This window comes from Theobroma cacao, chromosome 1 (assembly GCF_000208745.1).
Source record: "Theobroma cacao cultivar B97-61/B2 chromosome 1, Criollo_cocoa_genome_V2, whole genome shotgun sequence".
Lineage (NCBI taxonomy): Eukaryota > Viridiplantae > Streptophyta > Magnoliopsida > Malvales > Malvaceae > Theobroma > Theobroma cacao.
Genome location: NC_030850.1, coordinates 856,760 through 872,662, shown reverse-complemented (window position 1 = coordinate 872,662; position 15,903 = coordinate 856,760). Strand labels below are relative to the sequence as shown.

The following is a 15,903-nucleotide window of genomic DNA, read 5'->3' as shown; positions in this document are numbered from 1 at the left end:
TACATTTTTTACCCTGCAACTGTAAAAGATAAAAGATTTGTGAACCATTTAAAAGCAAACTTGAGAATTGATCCCTCCCTCCACATCTACGTGTAGTAGGAGCTAGTTAGTCAAGGCCACTAGAGGGCACAGTAAACAATTCCAAAAACATTTTTGGAACTAGGCAAAGTTGAAAACCTGTGCCCTGGGTAGAGATTCAGTCAAAATGCAACTAGGCACGATGAGAAGTGAGAAAATTTGTGGTCCAAACCAAATATTGTTCGTATATAAAATATAGGCAAAAACCCTAATTGCATCAAATTTGGGTCCACTCTAGAACCCTAGAACTAGGATACAACTAGCAAGTGTATATATTTATATTAGGACACATGAAAAGCTAACACTGTCTCTTATCAAAAACTTCAATGTCTATCATCTATTCTTAGTAAGTTTTGTTTAAGCTTGAAATGCATTTTATGTACTTTTCATTCAGAAGAATATAGTAGAAAATAAAAATGATTAAAAGAAGGAGAATGCTAAAAGGAAAAGCTTGTGGCTGGGGTTGGTTTTGCTCTACGGTTGCCAGTCACTTTCTTAGAATTAATAAGACAGAAAGCCAAAAAGAAAAAAAAAATGGGGGATTGATAGCAGGGCTAGAAGAGAGAGATTGGGAGGAGATATGGAATGATATTGTGATGTATCTTTAGAGATATGGGAAGAAAATAACAGCAAAGAGGGATGATTACCCGAAAGAAAAGGTAGTGTACCACAGCGGCTGCACACTACTAGGCCACTTCCCATGAGGTAAGCAGCTCAGGGATTTTGGATAAGAGAAAAAAAAAAAAGGGTCACTAGCAAATCAGAAGCTAAAAAAGTTGATCAAGGAAAGAATGACTCATACTATTTATTTAACAAAGAAACAACACACCAACAACCCACATGGAGGGAGGAAGAGAGAGAGAGAGAGAGTGTGTGTGTGTTTGGGGAGGAGCTAGAAAACCAATGCAAAGAAAAACTGCATGATAAGGAGAGGAAATCTCATGATGGTAGTGTCAAAATCAAACAAATAACACAATCTGAAAAGGTTGAAAGAGAGAGAGAAAGAGAGGCTGCAGCAGTCAGAATTGTGGAAAAAAGGGAATAAGACTGTTACAGGTTGAATTCAAGGAGATTAAAAAATTTCCCACTAAGCAAAACCTTGTGAAGGAAAAGATTATACTTCTATTTCCCCCACCTATGGGAAAGTACAGGATCATCCTTTTCCTTTTCTTTTAGGCTATAATTATTAGACTACATCAACAACGTTTCCAGGGTAAGGAAACAAGAAACGCTAATTCCAACAAAATTTCGTTGCTTCCCCCGTCTGGTGCCTTTTCAGGCCTTCCACCTGCGCACGAGATAACAAAAAATTCAGTAGATGATGGCTGGAAGAAAGGAACAGAAAGTGATTAGAAAGGATATCTGTATGCAGTTGGGAGTTGGAAAAAGAGAAAAATGGGGCTGAATGACTAACTAAAATATGAAGATTATTACCATTAATTCCTTGATTCATCTTCCTGGTTCCAGGATACAATACTGAAAGTGACTTTTAAGAATGCAGATATCATTTTTCTACACCTTATACTGATTAGTTTACCTTGAAACCTTCCCAAAAACAAGTTAATTAGTAATAACAAAGTCAGATTCGATTCCTTCACATGAAAAATGAGCTAGTAATGCACAAGATTTGCTCAAACAGTAGTACTCTTCTACGTAAATGTACTTCTTATGTGCTCTGTATAGTTTAACAGGTTGTGGTTATGGTTGTTTTTTCGTAATCCATCCTAGGACAGTAATTGACTGAAGAATTATCAGTCGACCACCGTCTGCTTTTGTAAGTAATAGTTCCATATAATGACACGATCTGCCGTAATTTTAAAAAAAAAAATGTACTTCTTATGGACCTACCATTCATCATGTGAGAATCATGTGAATTTCATTTTATAAATGATTTAGTCATAATAAGAACACTCAATGAAAGGGAAAATGAAGTAAACTGTACCATTACCGATGCCCCAAAATCTCAAGAAACTGTTACCAACAATCCCCTTATTTAATGCCATTTTGCATTTATTTTTGTGGGCTCCTGCTCCCTGCAGCATATATAGGACTATAACAAGCCATGTTGACAGCAAAAATTCTTTTGCATTTCTACCCTGTGAAAGTTTCATGGTGTTGATCTCTACTGTGGTTCTCTTTCCACTGCAGAATGGTGTTATATTTTGGAATGGGGTTTCAACATTATTGTGAAATAAGCAATGTTCTAAGCATGCATGTGTTCATCGACCACAAGATTTGGGTAAGCAAAGCAGAAGGGAAAAAAAAGAGAGCAGAAACTGGGAACATGAACTGGTAGTTGGGTTCAAAAAAACTGCTCATTCAGGATTGAGAAACAACTCGTTTACCAAAGCTGCTTTCTTTACTGCTCATGGAAGCTAGCCATATGATAAATTCAATTTCCGAGACTGTACTTGCTAGACCTAGGTATCCTCTTAACAGCAGATTCATATAGAAACTAAGCGGTCCCCCAAGGCCATGAGCTCCAATCCAAGTACAACTTTGAGAAGCAAAATCCCTTAAATTCTTTAAAAAGTAAATCAACTGGGGGATAGGGTAATCAAAGTACTATAAAGAACACAGAAACACTAATGGAAGACTGCGACATCAGTAAAGAATAAAGATTGACTGTGAACAGAAAAAAGAGAAGAAAAAACATGCAACTAGTACTTTGTTTAATGTGTTTTCTGATGAATGAATCCTAGAGAAGGCATTGCTTCATGAAATTTATTGACAGTTTTTGCCCATGATTCACATAAGGAAGTAGAAGTAGTACAAGAATAACTTGTGATCTGGTTTCTGGGCGTGGTAAAGAGGACCATATCTCCATTAAAGGAAGAAATCCCCTAAAGCACAAAAACAAAACATATTATGGCATTCATTCATTCATTCAGAAGCCTCTTCATTCTTTCTTTCTTTCTTTCTCTCTTTCCTTCCCATCCAATATATCATTTCACGCCTCATATATTTTCTACATCTCTCTTTCTGTCTCTCTCTCATCAAGGCTGCTTAATCATACCTCGTCATGCCTTTTCATCCAAGTAATTCCACTGATACCCACCCTTTCTATGCCTCTTTTGTCCCTTCCCTTTTTATGAACATCGCTCTGTCAACTTCAGTCCTTCTCTCTCAGATATTTCTCTGATATCCTCTCTTCATCCCTCCATGTGCCTGTCTGTCCCCTCTCTCCTTTTATATCCCATTCCTTACTCTCTCCGTTTCATGCACTTTCACCTACATCTCTCTTTCTAAGTCTCTTCACTCTCTCTTTCTCTCTCTCTATCTAACTTGGTAGCTTTGTTTGCTTCTCTTTGTTTTCTTTTGTTTTCCATCCATCATGGAACCTCAACAACAGCAAAACCAACAACATCCAAATGAAGATAGTAGCGGCAGTGGCAAAGGAAGCTTTCTTTGCAGGCAAAGCAGTACACGGTGGACTCCCACCACTGACCAGATTAGAATATTGAAGGACCTTTACTACAACAATGGAGTTAGGTCCCCAAGTGCAGAGCAGATTCAGAGGATCTCTGCTAGGCTTAGACAGTACGGGAAAATCGAAGGCAAGAATGTCTTTTATTGGTTTCAGAACCACAAGGCTCGTGAGAGGCAGAAGAAAAGGTTCACCACAACCGATGTCCCCATGCAAAGACCTACTGTTGCGAATGGTGGCTGGAAAGCTGATGATCCCATTCATAATAACAAATATCCCAACATAAGTCCTGGTTGTTTTCTACTCTCTTCTCTTTCCCTTTTCCCTTCCTTTTTTTTTTAATTTCTAAAACCTTTACTCCTATCTTCGTCTGTTAGCTTTTCAAAGGATATATAGAAAGGGAGATTTTAACTTCTTATTTTCAATGGCTTATTGTGATTCTTTTGCAGGTTATTCTACTGCATCTTCCTCAACTGGTGTGCTTACTGTTGGGCAGATAGGAAACTATGGGTACGGGTCTATGACCATGGAGAAGAGTTTTAGGGTAAGTGATGATAGAAGTGTTGGAAAGACAGTAACTTTTGTGCCCGGAAAGAGCTAACCTGAAATTTCAGAAAAGAAAGAAAGAGCTACGTACCCTGATATTCGTTCTGTTTCCCACAAAGTTACGTTCTAATCCTGACAAGTTTTGAAATCCTGTTAAAACAGTAAAAAATTAACTAACTTGAACACTTGGTGCACTATGCTATCTTAACATCTATGGCTATCTGGTGTAAATGAGAAAAGGAGAGACATACCATCCCTTGAAACATCTATAAAAAGACAGAATCCATTTGGTTTCGTATGGAAAAAAAGAGTTCTAAACCTACATTTACTCCCTTTCTGACTCTAAAACTACTGTTCTTTCTTTCAAAACCAGGATTGCTCAATATCAGCATGTGGTAGCAGCACGGGTGCAAGCGAATCTGTAAGCCACAACTTCGGATGGGTTGGGATCGATCCTGCATGCTCTTCACCTTACACTCTCTTTGACAAGAAAAAGCTCATTGATGGAATCCTTGAAGAGGAACAGGAAGATGATGAAGAAGAAGAAGCTGCTGCTCCACATATTGAAACCCTCCCTCTCTTCCCCATGCACGGTGAAGACATTAATGCTTTTTGCAGCAACATGAAGCCCTCACCAGAAAGCTGTTACTCAGGCTGGTACAGGTCTGATGATGGCTACGCTGGTTCTCGTGCTTCGCTTGAGCTCAGCCTCAACTCCTACACAGGCAGATCACAGGGTTCTATCTGATGAATATTCCCCATTGTTCATCCTAGTATTAATCAATGTTTTCATGATGTGTACTGTCTTCCCAATTAGCTAAGTAATTATGGCTTTAATATGGTGTAACTACCGGTTTATCCCTTGTTTTTTAATGTGCAAAGTTGTCCCGAACTTGACATGTGTCATGCAAGAACTTAATTAACTGGTTAACATCTTACTGCTTCTGTCCTTTCGCCAAGATTAATATTCCATGATAATGATAAGCATAACACAATGAAAGGATTAAGAAAAGAATAGATGGATTTTGTTGCTCAGTTTAGCAAATTTCTACTCCTGGTGGTGAAGTTGATGCTCAGGGAACGTTGGTTTTATCAACAAGAGAGACATGGAACTTCCTATGCAAATTGTGGAAGATGGTTTTCTGTCACCTTCACTGACTTAATGACAGTATTAATGATCTAGCCATTTTCAAGCAGAAGTAACTGCAGGACTGAAGATGTTTGAACAATCAATTCCCAAATAAAAAAAAGGGAACTTGAACAACTTCTCCGAGGCTTACACAGCCAGTTGGGCATGGGGTTTTCACGACAGAGATTTAGGTGGGACCCCTTAAGAGGTGAGCCTGAGGCTAAGGAGCTTTGAGTTATACATAGGGTTTTGTTTTGTTTTCTTTTTATCTTTTTGTCCGAAACGGCTGATGGTTCTGTCAATTTTACACGAAGAAACCTTTATTTGCCAATGGCAACAAGATACCAAAGGGCGGAGGCATCATAATTAAAAAGATCGATGAAAAAGTGAGGACAAGTGAGCTTGTGGGTTGTGTCTCTAGCCGTTATGATGGACAGAAGGGTATATATTTTGAAGTTTGAACCAACATCGAAAACACCCCAAATTATTCTGATTGATCCCTCCGGGCTCCAGGCCGAAGCTCCATCCCACAGGCCCAGTTCTCACTCCATACACCACTCTAAACCAAACAGAACTATACCTTCTGAACATGAACAAAAATTTTCTTGGGCAAGTGATGATGCAGGCATGGACATGTAAGTTCTCTTAATCTGCTAGTTTCTCTGCTGGTTTAATTTTCTTGCGTCTGTTACAACCCCATCATGAACAGCTTTTTTGTATAATTGAAAACGGTCCCTATCAGCAAGATTTTGGGTGGATGCCATTTCCTTTATTTGGTTTGACATATTTTCAGACTTTCTGGCATGCGATGAGCCCCAATGTCATTTTGGGGGGCATTGAAGGTAAGAGAGAGGAAGACAAAGAGAGCAGAAACTATAGACAAATGGCTTCTGTTCCTGGTTGATAGATATATAAAGAGATTTAGTTGTGGATCCAAGAAGATCTTTAAAGCTTTTTGAGGCCCCAAGTACGTAATGTCCCTTACCAGTAATACTGAGTCATGACCAGCATCACGCTTTTCTTCCTTTTTTTGTATAAGTGGTTCCCACGGGTTCCATTCTAGTTGGTTTCCTTACCATTTTGGTACAAAAATGACCTGTTTGAAGCTTTTTCCAAAGGGTTCCATGTGTTTTTTACATAAATTGTTTTGTATTCATATCCATGTATGTACATCTCTCTGTCAAATCCATCATGCATTTTCTCTTCCTTTCTGCAAAACAACTCACACATCCAGGTTCCATGTCTCAAAACAACAGTAAATATTTTACCCTCGAGTGAAAGTAACAGCTGAACAGTGAAAGATGGCACTGAGCTACAGGAAACTTACTGCTAAACTTCAAGGAGTGATATGCAGGCTGGTCAACAAGGCAATGCCATTAACGACAACCTACAGCGCTACCTGTGATAGTGTTTGCATGTTTTTTTTTTTTCCTTTTTCTCTATTAAAACAGCAACAGGGGATTGGTACACCTAGTAGGTGCCAATATACTGAAATGAATTGAGATTGCAGTAGATGGCATGGCATAATTCCCTAAAATCATGCAAATTACATACAAAAAATACACCTCGACTGCCCTACATGGTCTTACTCTACAGTACAATTCACAACGGAGCACACAACTATACAACCAGAAGGCTATAAAGTAAGAAACAAAGAAAGTTTTTATACCTAAATTACAAGCTGTTCTCATTCTTAGATTTTTCCAACGGAGGAAAGTTAGCACTGGAGCATCTACAACCTCTCAACAAATAGTTTCATGGACTAGTAAGACTAACTTATATAAACAGAGCATAGTTACCTTGCTATTGCGTCAGTTAGGGGAATGTCTCTGCCCGTTAAAAGATTTAACAGATGTATGGGGCTGAAGCAACAGAGATACGAACATTTGCACCAAATTTTCTACCAGTAAAAAAGATGAACCTTACAAATACTGCTTGAAATTATAATCAGGGAGCAACCACAGCCCTACTTCCTTCCTACATAAGCTGCCAATTTAGACAGATCCGGAATCCAAAATGACAGCTCAGTAGACCCAGTTACAAACATAAGATTCCCAGGAGCCCACTTAATGACAGGAGGCTCAGTATCAGTGCTCATCCAATTCCAATTTAATACAGAAGGTTCACCATTCATCATCCAACTTGCAACCTGAAGAGAGCAAAGGACAACTATTAGTATAGAACAATATGACCACGTAAAGAAGCCAAATGATGAAGGGAGGAAATAATTTAAATGGGATGAGGTATTAACTAAAACATAAAAGAAAATAATATATAAAATTAAAACTATTAATGATCAGTAATGGAGAAGTAATACTGTGGTTTCATCTTGATCTTGAAAGTTTCCCTTTCCCTGGCTTTGGTTGGGGGGTTTAGAGGGAAGGTTAAGGATTAATGAATCTTCGAAGAAAATAACACACACAAAGGGAAAGCATGATTTGTCTCATGATTGCTGGGTACCATAAACAATGCCTTGGATACTTTAGTTATTGATATAATCTTTCAAATTACACGGAATCCAAATCATAACCCAAACAGTGATGAGGGAAGTAATGCCCACAACTAGACCAACATATACCAGCTTAGGTAAATAATATGTAGAGTAGAGACAGAGAGATAGAGGTTGTCTAAGGAACAAGGAATCATACTTCTTTCCCACTCCTTACACTCCAAGCATATGCACGACCATCACCTGAACCTGCAAGTCATAAAACCAAGAAACTCAAAAACTTTCACAGAATCATCCACAGAACTCTTCCCAAAACTTCAAAACACAATAACTACATTATAACATATCAAACAACAAAAGCAAGAAGATGATAAAATTTTTTAAGTTGCTATACCTAGTGAAATGCTTTTTTAAAATATAAATTGTTGGATATTTGGATATTCAATACCTGATATAACAAACATTCCCTCAGGGCTGAAAGATGCCTCCAATGTGGAATTGCTAGACACTGGCTTGACATTGTATGTGGATAACTAAAAACAACAATAACAGAAAAAGAATGTCAACAAGTGTATATGGACCACATACTATGATCTTTGATTAATTAGGAAATTTTCACATGGAAGGTGTTTAAGTGTTTGATTAACTCACAAGTGTGCCACGAAATGAATCAAGCACATGAATACGTCCATTCATAGTTGTCAAAAGCATGAGTCGTCCATCGTTGCTGAACTTTACAACATTAGCATCAGATACATCTCCCCCAACAGAAAAGATTTCAAAAGGACCCTAAACAATATTCAAAGTTCCCAAATCAACTAAATATGCCTTTTTTAACCAAGATAAAAAAGACCATCAATGGAACAGCTAAACCCCTAAAGTTATCATACGTGAATTTCGAACCTTTTCAAACTTGCGAGCATCAAACATTCTGATGTATCCTCCAAAGGCAACAGCAAAGACTAGTCCTTGATCATCATAAGCTATGGCAGGCCTTCCTTGCACGCGTAAAAGACCCTAGAACACAAACAATAAATTAGAAAATCTGGAGGAAACAAAAGCATATGAAAATATCAATCTAAACATGCCACTCACCTGACATTTCTCTGCTCGTTGATCCCAAAGCAGAACAGTTCGATCAAGAGAACCAGAGATGAAGCATTCATTGCGTGAGCAAAGGCTAAGTGAAACAACTCTAAAACGAATAATTCAAACAAGAACAAATGTCATTGAATCAAATACAGATTTTTTTTATGCAAGCAATTAATTTGTATCAGAAACCAAACCTGTCGTGGTGTCCTTTAAAATACCGCAAGTACTTGTTATCATGCAAGGAGAGATGTCGCAATGATTCTAAATCAATTAACTCCACCCATCAGTTAACCAAAAAAAAGAATTAAATAAAGTCCAAGAAACATATAGAGATAGTTTCAGTGATAACATACCATCCCAACCATTCTTTGAAGAGTAAATAACTGTTGTTGGATGCGAAGTAAAGCAAACTAGATCAACCCCATACTTTTTGCTATTTATTGTTTTCAAACATCTGACAAAATCAATTAAAGTAAAACTAATTGAGTTTTAGGGTTTAAGGTTTCGTATTAAGATAAAATCAACCATAGAACATAGTTTCAAATTAATCAAGCAAGAAAAATCATCAAATTAATAAAATACTTCAAAATTTTGCTTACGTAGCACTGGAAACATCATAAAGGCGGATGGATTCATCTTCACTAGCAGTTACTAAATAATTCGATGTTCTGTGGAAATCCATCGAACTGATTCTACCGCTCTGTTAACAACAATTGAAGAAACAAAAATCATTTTTTAGCTAACAATTCTAATCCAGGTCATAATTCAGATAAAAGAATAAATTAGGTGGTGTAACTTACATAATCTTTGAAAACCATGCCGATTTCCATGCTTTGAAGGATTTCTTCGGTGAGGTCCAAGGATACTTTCTCTTCTCTCTCGGGTTGCGGCCCTGGACAAGCCATTTTATAAATATAAACAAGCAAACAGTTGATCGTCAGCGGAAGCGACGAGATCAGCTCAAACGAAATTTCGATGGAAACTTGACGTACCAACCATTTTTATCGGCTTCAGTGACTGAACTTTTTCCGATTTTTTGGGTGGAGGATATGGAGAAAGCCCTAGAGCTGTGGCGGTGGGCTGTCGATTACTCGAATCTCAACGTCTTCAACTGCCAAGACGAACCGCCGGGAAAAAATTTTCACGTTGGGCTGGACATTCATCGGATTTGGACTGTCCTAGTTGCGTTTCGCTGCATCCCTAATAGTGGCCTGGGCCGTGGCCCACCTTTTTCAACCTCCTCAAACGCAGCGTTTTAGTTCTTATATAATCTTCGCTTTCTTTATAAGTTATAGATAAATAAAAAGAAAAAGTTAAAACAAATATATGTCTTTTTTTTTATAATTGAGAAATGGGAGATTCGAACTTTATTTGGAATTATATACCAATCAATGAGACAAATGCTCAAATGCAAATATATGTCTCTTTAGATCCTTTCTTTTAATTTTTTTTATAAAAGATATTAATCATAAATCTTAAGTATAATTTCATAATTTTATTTTTTTTATAATTCATAAATCTTTTACACGAATTTTATAAAAAAAATTACGTAACTTGTTAAAGGAAATACATTTTTACTTTTGAGAGTCGAGAGCATACTGCATCTATCAACCAGTTAAAGTTAACAAAACTCATATTTTACATGAATTGTAATATTTTTAAATTGCTATAATAAGGTATTAAGATGATTTATTTAAATTAATGAAAATTATTTGCACCGATATTTTTAGTAATTAACCTATCAAAAGTTTGAACCAAAAACATGAAATTGCTGGTTATATGCACATGAAAATTTGATTACTGCAATAAATCTTGGTTTCCGCCAAGATTAAATGCAACAACTCCAACACAACCAACTGAACCTTTTGTGTCAATGTATGGAGTTGTTGACCTGTTACCTGTGAAAACCACAGTATGGGTCCTGACAGAGAGGGAAGAAAAAGAGTTTCCAACATCTGGGGGGCCTTCTTCTGGGACAAGGGATCTAACAAAATCTAATCATTTCTTGAGGTGGGACTTTGATTTCTGGCTCTGATATATCAGTAAATTCAAACCAATAGAAGAGCAGAACCAATTTTAAAGTTCTGCATCTAAGTACAAACTGGAAAAAGCCCAAAACTATGATTCTACAGCTTGTTCAACTCCCTGTAAACTTCATACATAATTTACAAATCTACATCTCACAACCCCAAATTTCATCAGCCTATCTTCAAACGAAAATCCCAGAAGGTCAAGCATGGTACATGTAGTTTTAACATGATAACAAACTCACATCTAAATCACGAGAAAATGTTTATCACATAACTGGGACAGGCATGACCACTTCACCAGTAGCATCCATGTTCGAACTACTAGCACTGGAGTCCCGGTTCTCCACCCTGGACGCCTTTTTCTTGATGAACTCGATGCAATCTGCCACGGCTTCGCTATGGTGAGCATCGGCCGGGTAGTATTTTCTTGGGGCAGTCGATGAGCCGGTGTGATGATGCGAGGTCTTGGTAAGAGCTGATAGCATGATCAGACGAAGAACAGCTTCCCGGAAGCGTTCAAGCAGGGTCATTGGTGATAATCGCTTGTTCTTGTTGCTGCCTTTGAACCTTGGCATGCATAGAGTACTGCTCTTCATTTTCTTGAGGCTGCCCCTGGTTTTTTTCTCCATCCCCTGGTTGTTTGCCTTTGATAATGAAGGCCTGATATAGGAGAATCTAATGCACCAGACAATTTTTATATGCATGTATTTTGTTCTGTAGCTTAGCTTAACAAGTAAACAAATATGCATCTCTTATTTATTACATGTTGTAGATTTCCCAAGATCTCTCATTAATGATTGAAAAAGGAAAACATCATCGAGTTATTCAAGTGGGACCTGGAACAGGAAACCTTATTGGTTAATCATAGAGTATCAGAAATTTTTGCTGGAAAATGCTGGGAATCAGTTGGTTTAAGTCAACGCTGATCACAACAAAGCCATTAGAGCAAAGAAGGTTTAGAGTAGGATTTTTGTCTTCTAATGTCTCATGACAACTCAACCATGTTAACTTTACACACTATCCCAACTCGGTTCAGAGTCAAGTTCATGCATGTAAGGGTTAGAAAATTCAATTTGGCTAATGTTACTTTTGTATCAATTCTGCTTTATTACTACCATGACTAAGTTGTTTCCATTTTACTCTTCTTTATTTATATCAGAAGTAGCCATCATAATTACTTCATCATATTGCAGACCAAGACATTTTAATCCACAAAAACAGGGTAAAGAATATAATTTCCATTTGGAAATGGTCCCAGCTCAATCCATGGCCTAGAGTTCGGGGTTTTGCTTGTAATTAAATGGTTAAAAATTGATTAGCAAAAGCACGTTAGCAAAGCTTTTTGTCTTGACTGGTACTCTGATAAGGCTCACATGGATACATGTGCTTTGGCTACATAATTTTAATGCAATCTCTCATGGCTCACCACAACTATATTAAATTCAATTCAGCCGACTTACCGACCATCAAGAACCATTTGTTTTACCTCATTTGAATAAGACATGAAATGTTCTTCTATTCTGCGGAATTCTCTGTCATAGAACAGTACAAACAGATACTGAAAACAAAGGGTGTGATGAATATGGAGCTTGTTAACTGTCGTACATGGGGTGGGGGGAGGGGGAGGGGAGGAGTGACTCCTTCCACCATGCTTTGAATTGAATTTGCTGTCCCCTGTCTGTCTGTTTTTGTTTGCATGATTTGTAACCATTGAGGGGACTTGTTGGATTGACTTTTTGTCAGCTAACATGAATGCATCGCCAATTCTAATGTCAATCACATCATCATTCTCCCAAGGTTTTTTTCACTTTACTATAGTAATTTTCTCTGTTATTATTTGGAAATTTTAACAACTTAATAAAGTTATGCAAGTAGCATCCATGAACATGATCAATCACAACTTAGATTTATGTAATACTAATCTAATTTACAGCTTCTGATTCTTGGACTAAGGCCCATCTCACAACTTTTTCTAAATGAATGAGGCCCAAGAAGACATACACCCAATGATAGAAAATCAAAATTTTAGGATAATGATCTGTGATTATTACGCAAGCTCCAAAATTTAATGCCCTTCCCCCAAACCATGGTAAAGGTCAGTAGTATATAAAGTCCACACAGAGAAGCAGTGCATGATCAGCTAATAATGCCTCTGAACCTGATTTGCTCTTAGGGACTGATCATCTTCTTGACTTCCCTTCTTCTTGTAAAAGAGCCATCCTATCACTGGGATTAATGACTTCCTTCTAACTTTCTTAACCGGGGCTTGTCTTTCCAGCTTTTCCTCTCTGTTGACAATAACTTGAGCTAGTGAAGGAGGGCTAGCAAATTTCACATATCTCTTCTTTTGGAACTCCTCTGGCTCTTCATCCTGTGTCATGATGCCTATCTTGGTTGCGTTTTCCATGAACTTGAAGTCTTCCATATCAGGATCAAACCGCTGCTTCTGATCAAACTCTCTTGCCTTGAGCTGTTGCAGCTCCTTTTTTGTTAGTTCGAGCTCTTCTCTTAGTGTCTTTATGCGGTATGACATCAAGTTACCTTCCTCTCTGGCCTTCTGCAGGCTTTGCTTTGTTTCCTCTAGCTCGGCTGTCAGGGCTGCAAGCTTGGATTGACTCTGCCCATTTGCTCCTGCTTGAGCCTTCATCTGACAGAGAAATCTAATTAGCCATCATTTTTCGTTTTATATTATCACATTTTAAAGGCATGAACTGTCTCATTGGTTTCCTCATTGATGAAATAGACAACCCAAAATTTGTTTTGACAACCTTAAAACGGACACATGCATTTATAGTAAAGTATAGATGAAGAGCCAACCTCTTTGAGCTTGCTAGCATAAATTTCTCCAACCAGAACTTTTTCTCCGAACAACATGACTGCCTCCTTAACAGACCGAAAAGGCGCTCTTGTGTCAATCTCCGCCCGTCCGACGACAATGACGCCGCCTTCCTCCCTCTCCATGGCTAGCACAGTCGAAAGCTGGTGTCAACTCCAGGTGAATGGGAACTGAATGGATTCCTCAGGCTCAGGTGGTGACAAAGATGTCCCTTTAATACAAGTTACGAGGAGAAGAAAAGAGAGATGAAAGTGAAAGATAAAGAAGGGTCGTTAGTAATGGAGTTCGATATGATTAGCTTAAGCTAATGAAATTATGAAGGGTTAGTTCCTTCGCGTCCACTTCACTGGAATTTTGTTAACTGAAGTTGACAAGGGGTGGTTGCATCCTCCATTGATGATCCCTGTTGGTGTGTTTTTTTCTTTTTTATGCTTTAATTCGTTAGTTCTAATGTGGAACTGAACGCACTTTCCCCTCCCCAGCCTTCGATTAGGACATGGCTCCTTTCTTGGTGGAGCCAGTCCCCACTAATAGAGCTCCTTTAGCCATTAGTGGACCAGAATTTGCCGCTAATTCTGAATTATTATAGATAAAATTTCCGAGTTATCATCATGTTGTATTTAGACTGAATATTAATAATTTTATAAATAAATATAAATATGATGGTTAATGATTATGATTCTAAACATATATATACACACGTTTATTATATATGTTATATTATATAGTTATGACATGATAATTTTTTTTAAATAATTTATTTATTTAAATAAGTATCATTATCGGATTTAACATGTTTATTATTTAAATTGATATAATAATAAAATTAATTAAATGGTTTTTAAAAATAAAATAAAATAATTAAACATGTTAAACGTTTATGAGTCAATGAGTCAACTTTGGGCCAGAGTTTGGCTACAATTGCACTGAGTCCAGTATAATCGGGTCGCGATTCAGCTTTAGTCAAACTTGAGTAAGCATGAGATCTCAACTGAGGCTTAAGTCTACTCTTGGGCCAACTCTTGGTGTACGTGACGGGCCCCTGATCTTAGGAGAGGGCACTCCTCCTCTTTTTTGACCTAGCAATAATTTATTAAAAAAATGTTCGAGTGTTACGGATTTCCCATGAAATAAGTTTTTAGTATATAAATATCCATAACTTATTAAATATATTTTTTGAATTGAGAAAATAAGCTCGTAATTTATAAATTTACTTAAACTCAATTTTTAAAATTTAAAGTTGTATGAGATTAAATTTAAGTCGAAGTATTTTATTTTGTGAGTGGTGTATATATATATTTTTTTGTTGAAACGAATCGAATTTGAATTTATTTGTTTTCAAATAAAAAGAAAAAATAGCTAGGAAAATTGACTAATATAATTTCTTTTATTTAAGAGAATGAGAAACATAAATATAAACTACTATGCAATTTGTGTTACGTGCTCCGATATTATATTTTAATTTCTTTTAATTTTTGTTTTTCAATAAGAGTAATTTCTAATTTAAAATAATTTGGCACATGTAAATTTTTTATTTATTAAAAAACAAAAATAATATATTTATGTCAAAATAACGTGTAAAAATAAAATTCTAATAACATAATTTAATAAAATTTAAACATTGTCAAAAAATCCTTGAGAAGTTTCGCGCAAACAAAATATTAAAAAACCATGTCCGTAAGAAAATTTACTAAATGATTGGATTTATAATACAGATGAATAATGCTAATTTGACATTTACTCTCTTAAAAGATCTTTATGTAAAAATATTCATGTATAGTTTAAATACTCAATTTAAAAAAAAATTTTATACGTGGTAAATTTTAAATGCTCTATTACAAGTTTAATTTTTTTCCGATTAAGAGCAATTTATAGTCCAAAATAATTAAACACATGACATTTTAACTACCAATAAAAAAATTCACATGTAACGTAAATATTTACTTTTAGAAATATTTTTTTATATATGGTATAAATATTATTTTTCTTAAATTATCATTGTTGGGCATGAATTATTTGTGTGGTGAAAATAAATAAAATATAATAAAAAAAAACTTTATCTCGTATTCATGAGCTTTTCAAAACTTGATTTTGTTTGATTGAATTGTATTTTTTATAAAAAATTACCAAAAAAAAATGCACAAAGAAACAATAAATGAATATTTTTTATATAACCTACGCATACCCATGAAAATTTTACACGAATTTGAAAACTGAAATTAACTAAAAAATTTTTAAAAACGATATTAATAAATTTCTGTAATGCTAACTTATAAATCATGTTATATTTTTGTAATCATATAAAAATGAAATAAT

General features: G+C 36.2%; 3 protein-coding genes across 5 annotated transcripts; 1 reads left to right on the top strand and 2 right to left on the bottom strand.

The window, feature by feature from the left end:
• Positions 3,413-4,994, top strand: LOC18610778 (protein WUSCHEL). The gene is made up of 3 exons (XM_007046646.2): positions 3,413-3,797; positions 3,955-4,049; positions 4,425-4,994. Exons 1-3 carry the CDS (start codon positions 3,413-3,415, stop codon positions 4,797-4,799), a joined length of 855 nt encoding a protein of 284 aa, XP_007046708.1. The 3' UTR covers positions 4,800-4,994.
• LOC18610777 (WD repeat-containing protein 82-B) lies at positions 6,670-9,905 on the bottom strand. 3 transcript variants are annotated; one of them, XM_018114416.1, is made up of 11 exons: positions 9,714-9,905; positions 9,522-9,613; positions 9,321-9,421; positions 9,075-9,175; positions 8,916-8,982; positions 8,725-8,824; positions 8,533-8,646; positions 8,281-8,418; positions 8,078-8,162; positions 7,829-7,878; positions 6,670-7,329 (listed from the first exon to the last, which is right to left on the bottom strand). In XM_018114416.1, the coding sequence occupies exons 1-11, from the start codon at positions 9,718-9,720 to the stop codon at positions 7,147-7,149; spliced, it is 1,038 nt and encodes a 345-aa protein (XP_017969905.1). In that variant the 5' UTR covers positions 9,721-9,905; the 3' UTR covers positions 6,670-7,146. The 3 variants fall into 3 exon arrangements, with proteins under 3 accessions (XP_017969905.1, XP_017969906.1, XP_017969904.1); XM_018114417.1 differs by having other exon boundaries at positions 9,718-9,905; XM_018114415.1 differs by having other exon boundaries at positions 9,522-9,905.
• Positions 12,639-14,204, bottom strand: LOC108660988 (WEB family protein At2g17940). Its single transcript, XM_018116460.1, has 2 exons — positions 13,569-14,204; positions 12,639-13,398 (listed from the first exon to the last, which is right to left on the bottom strand). The coding sequence occupies exons 1-2, from the start codon at positions 13,710-13,712 to the stop codon at positions 12,892-12,894; spliced, it is 651 nt and encodes a 216-aa protein (XP_017971949.1). The 5' UTR covers positions 13,713-14,204; the 3' UTR covers positions 12,639-12,891.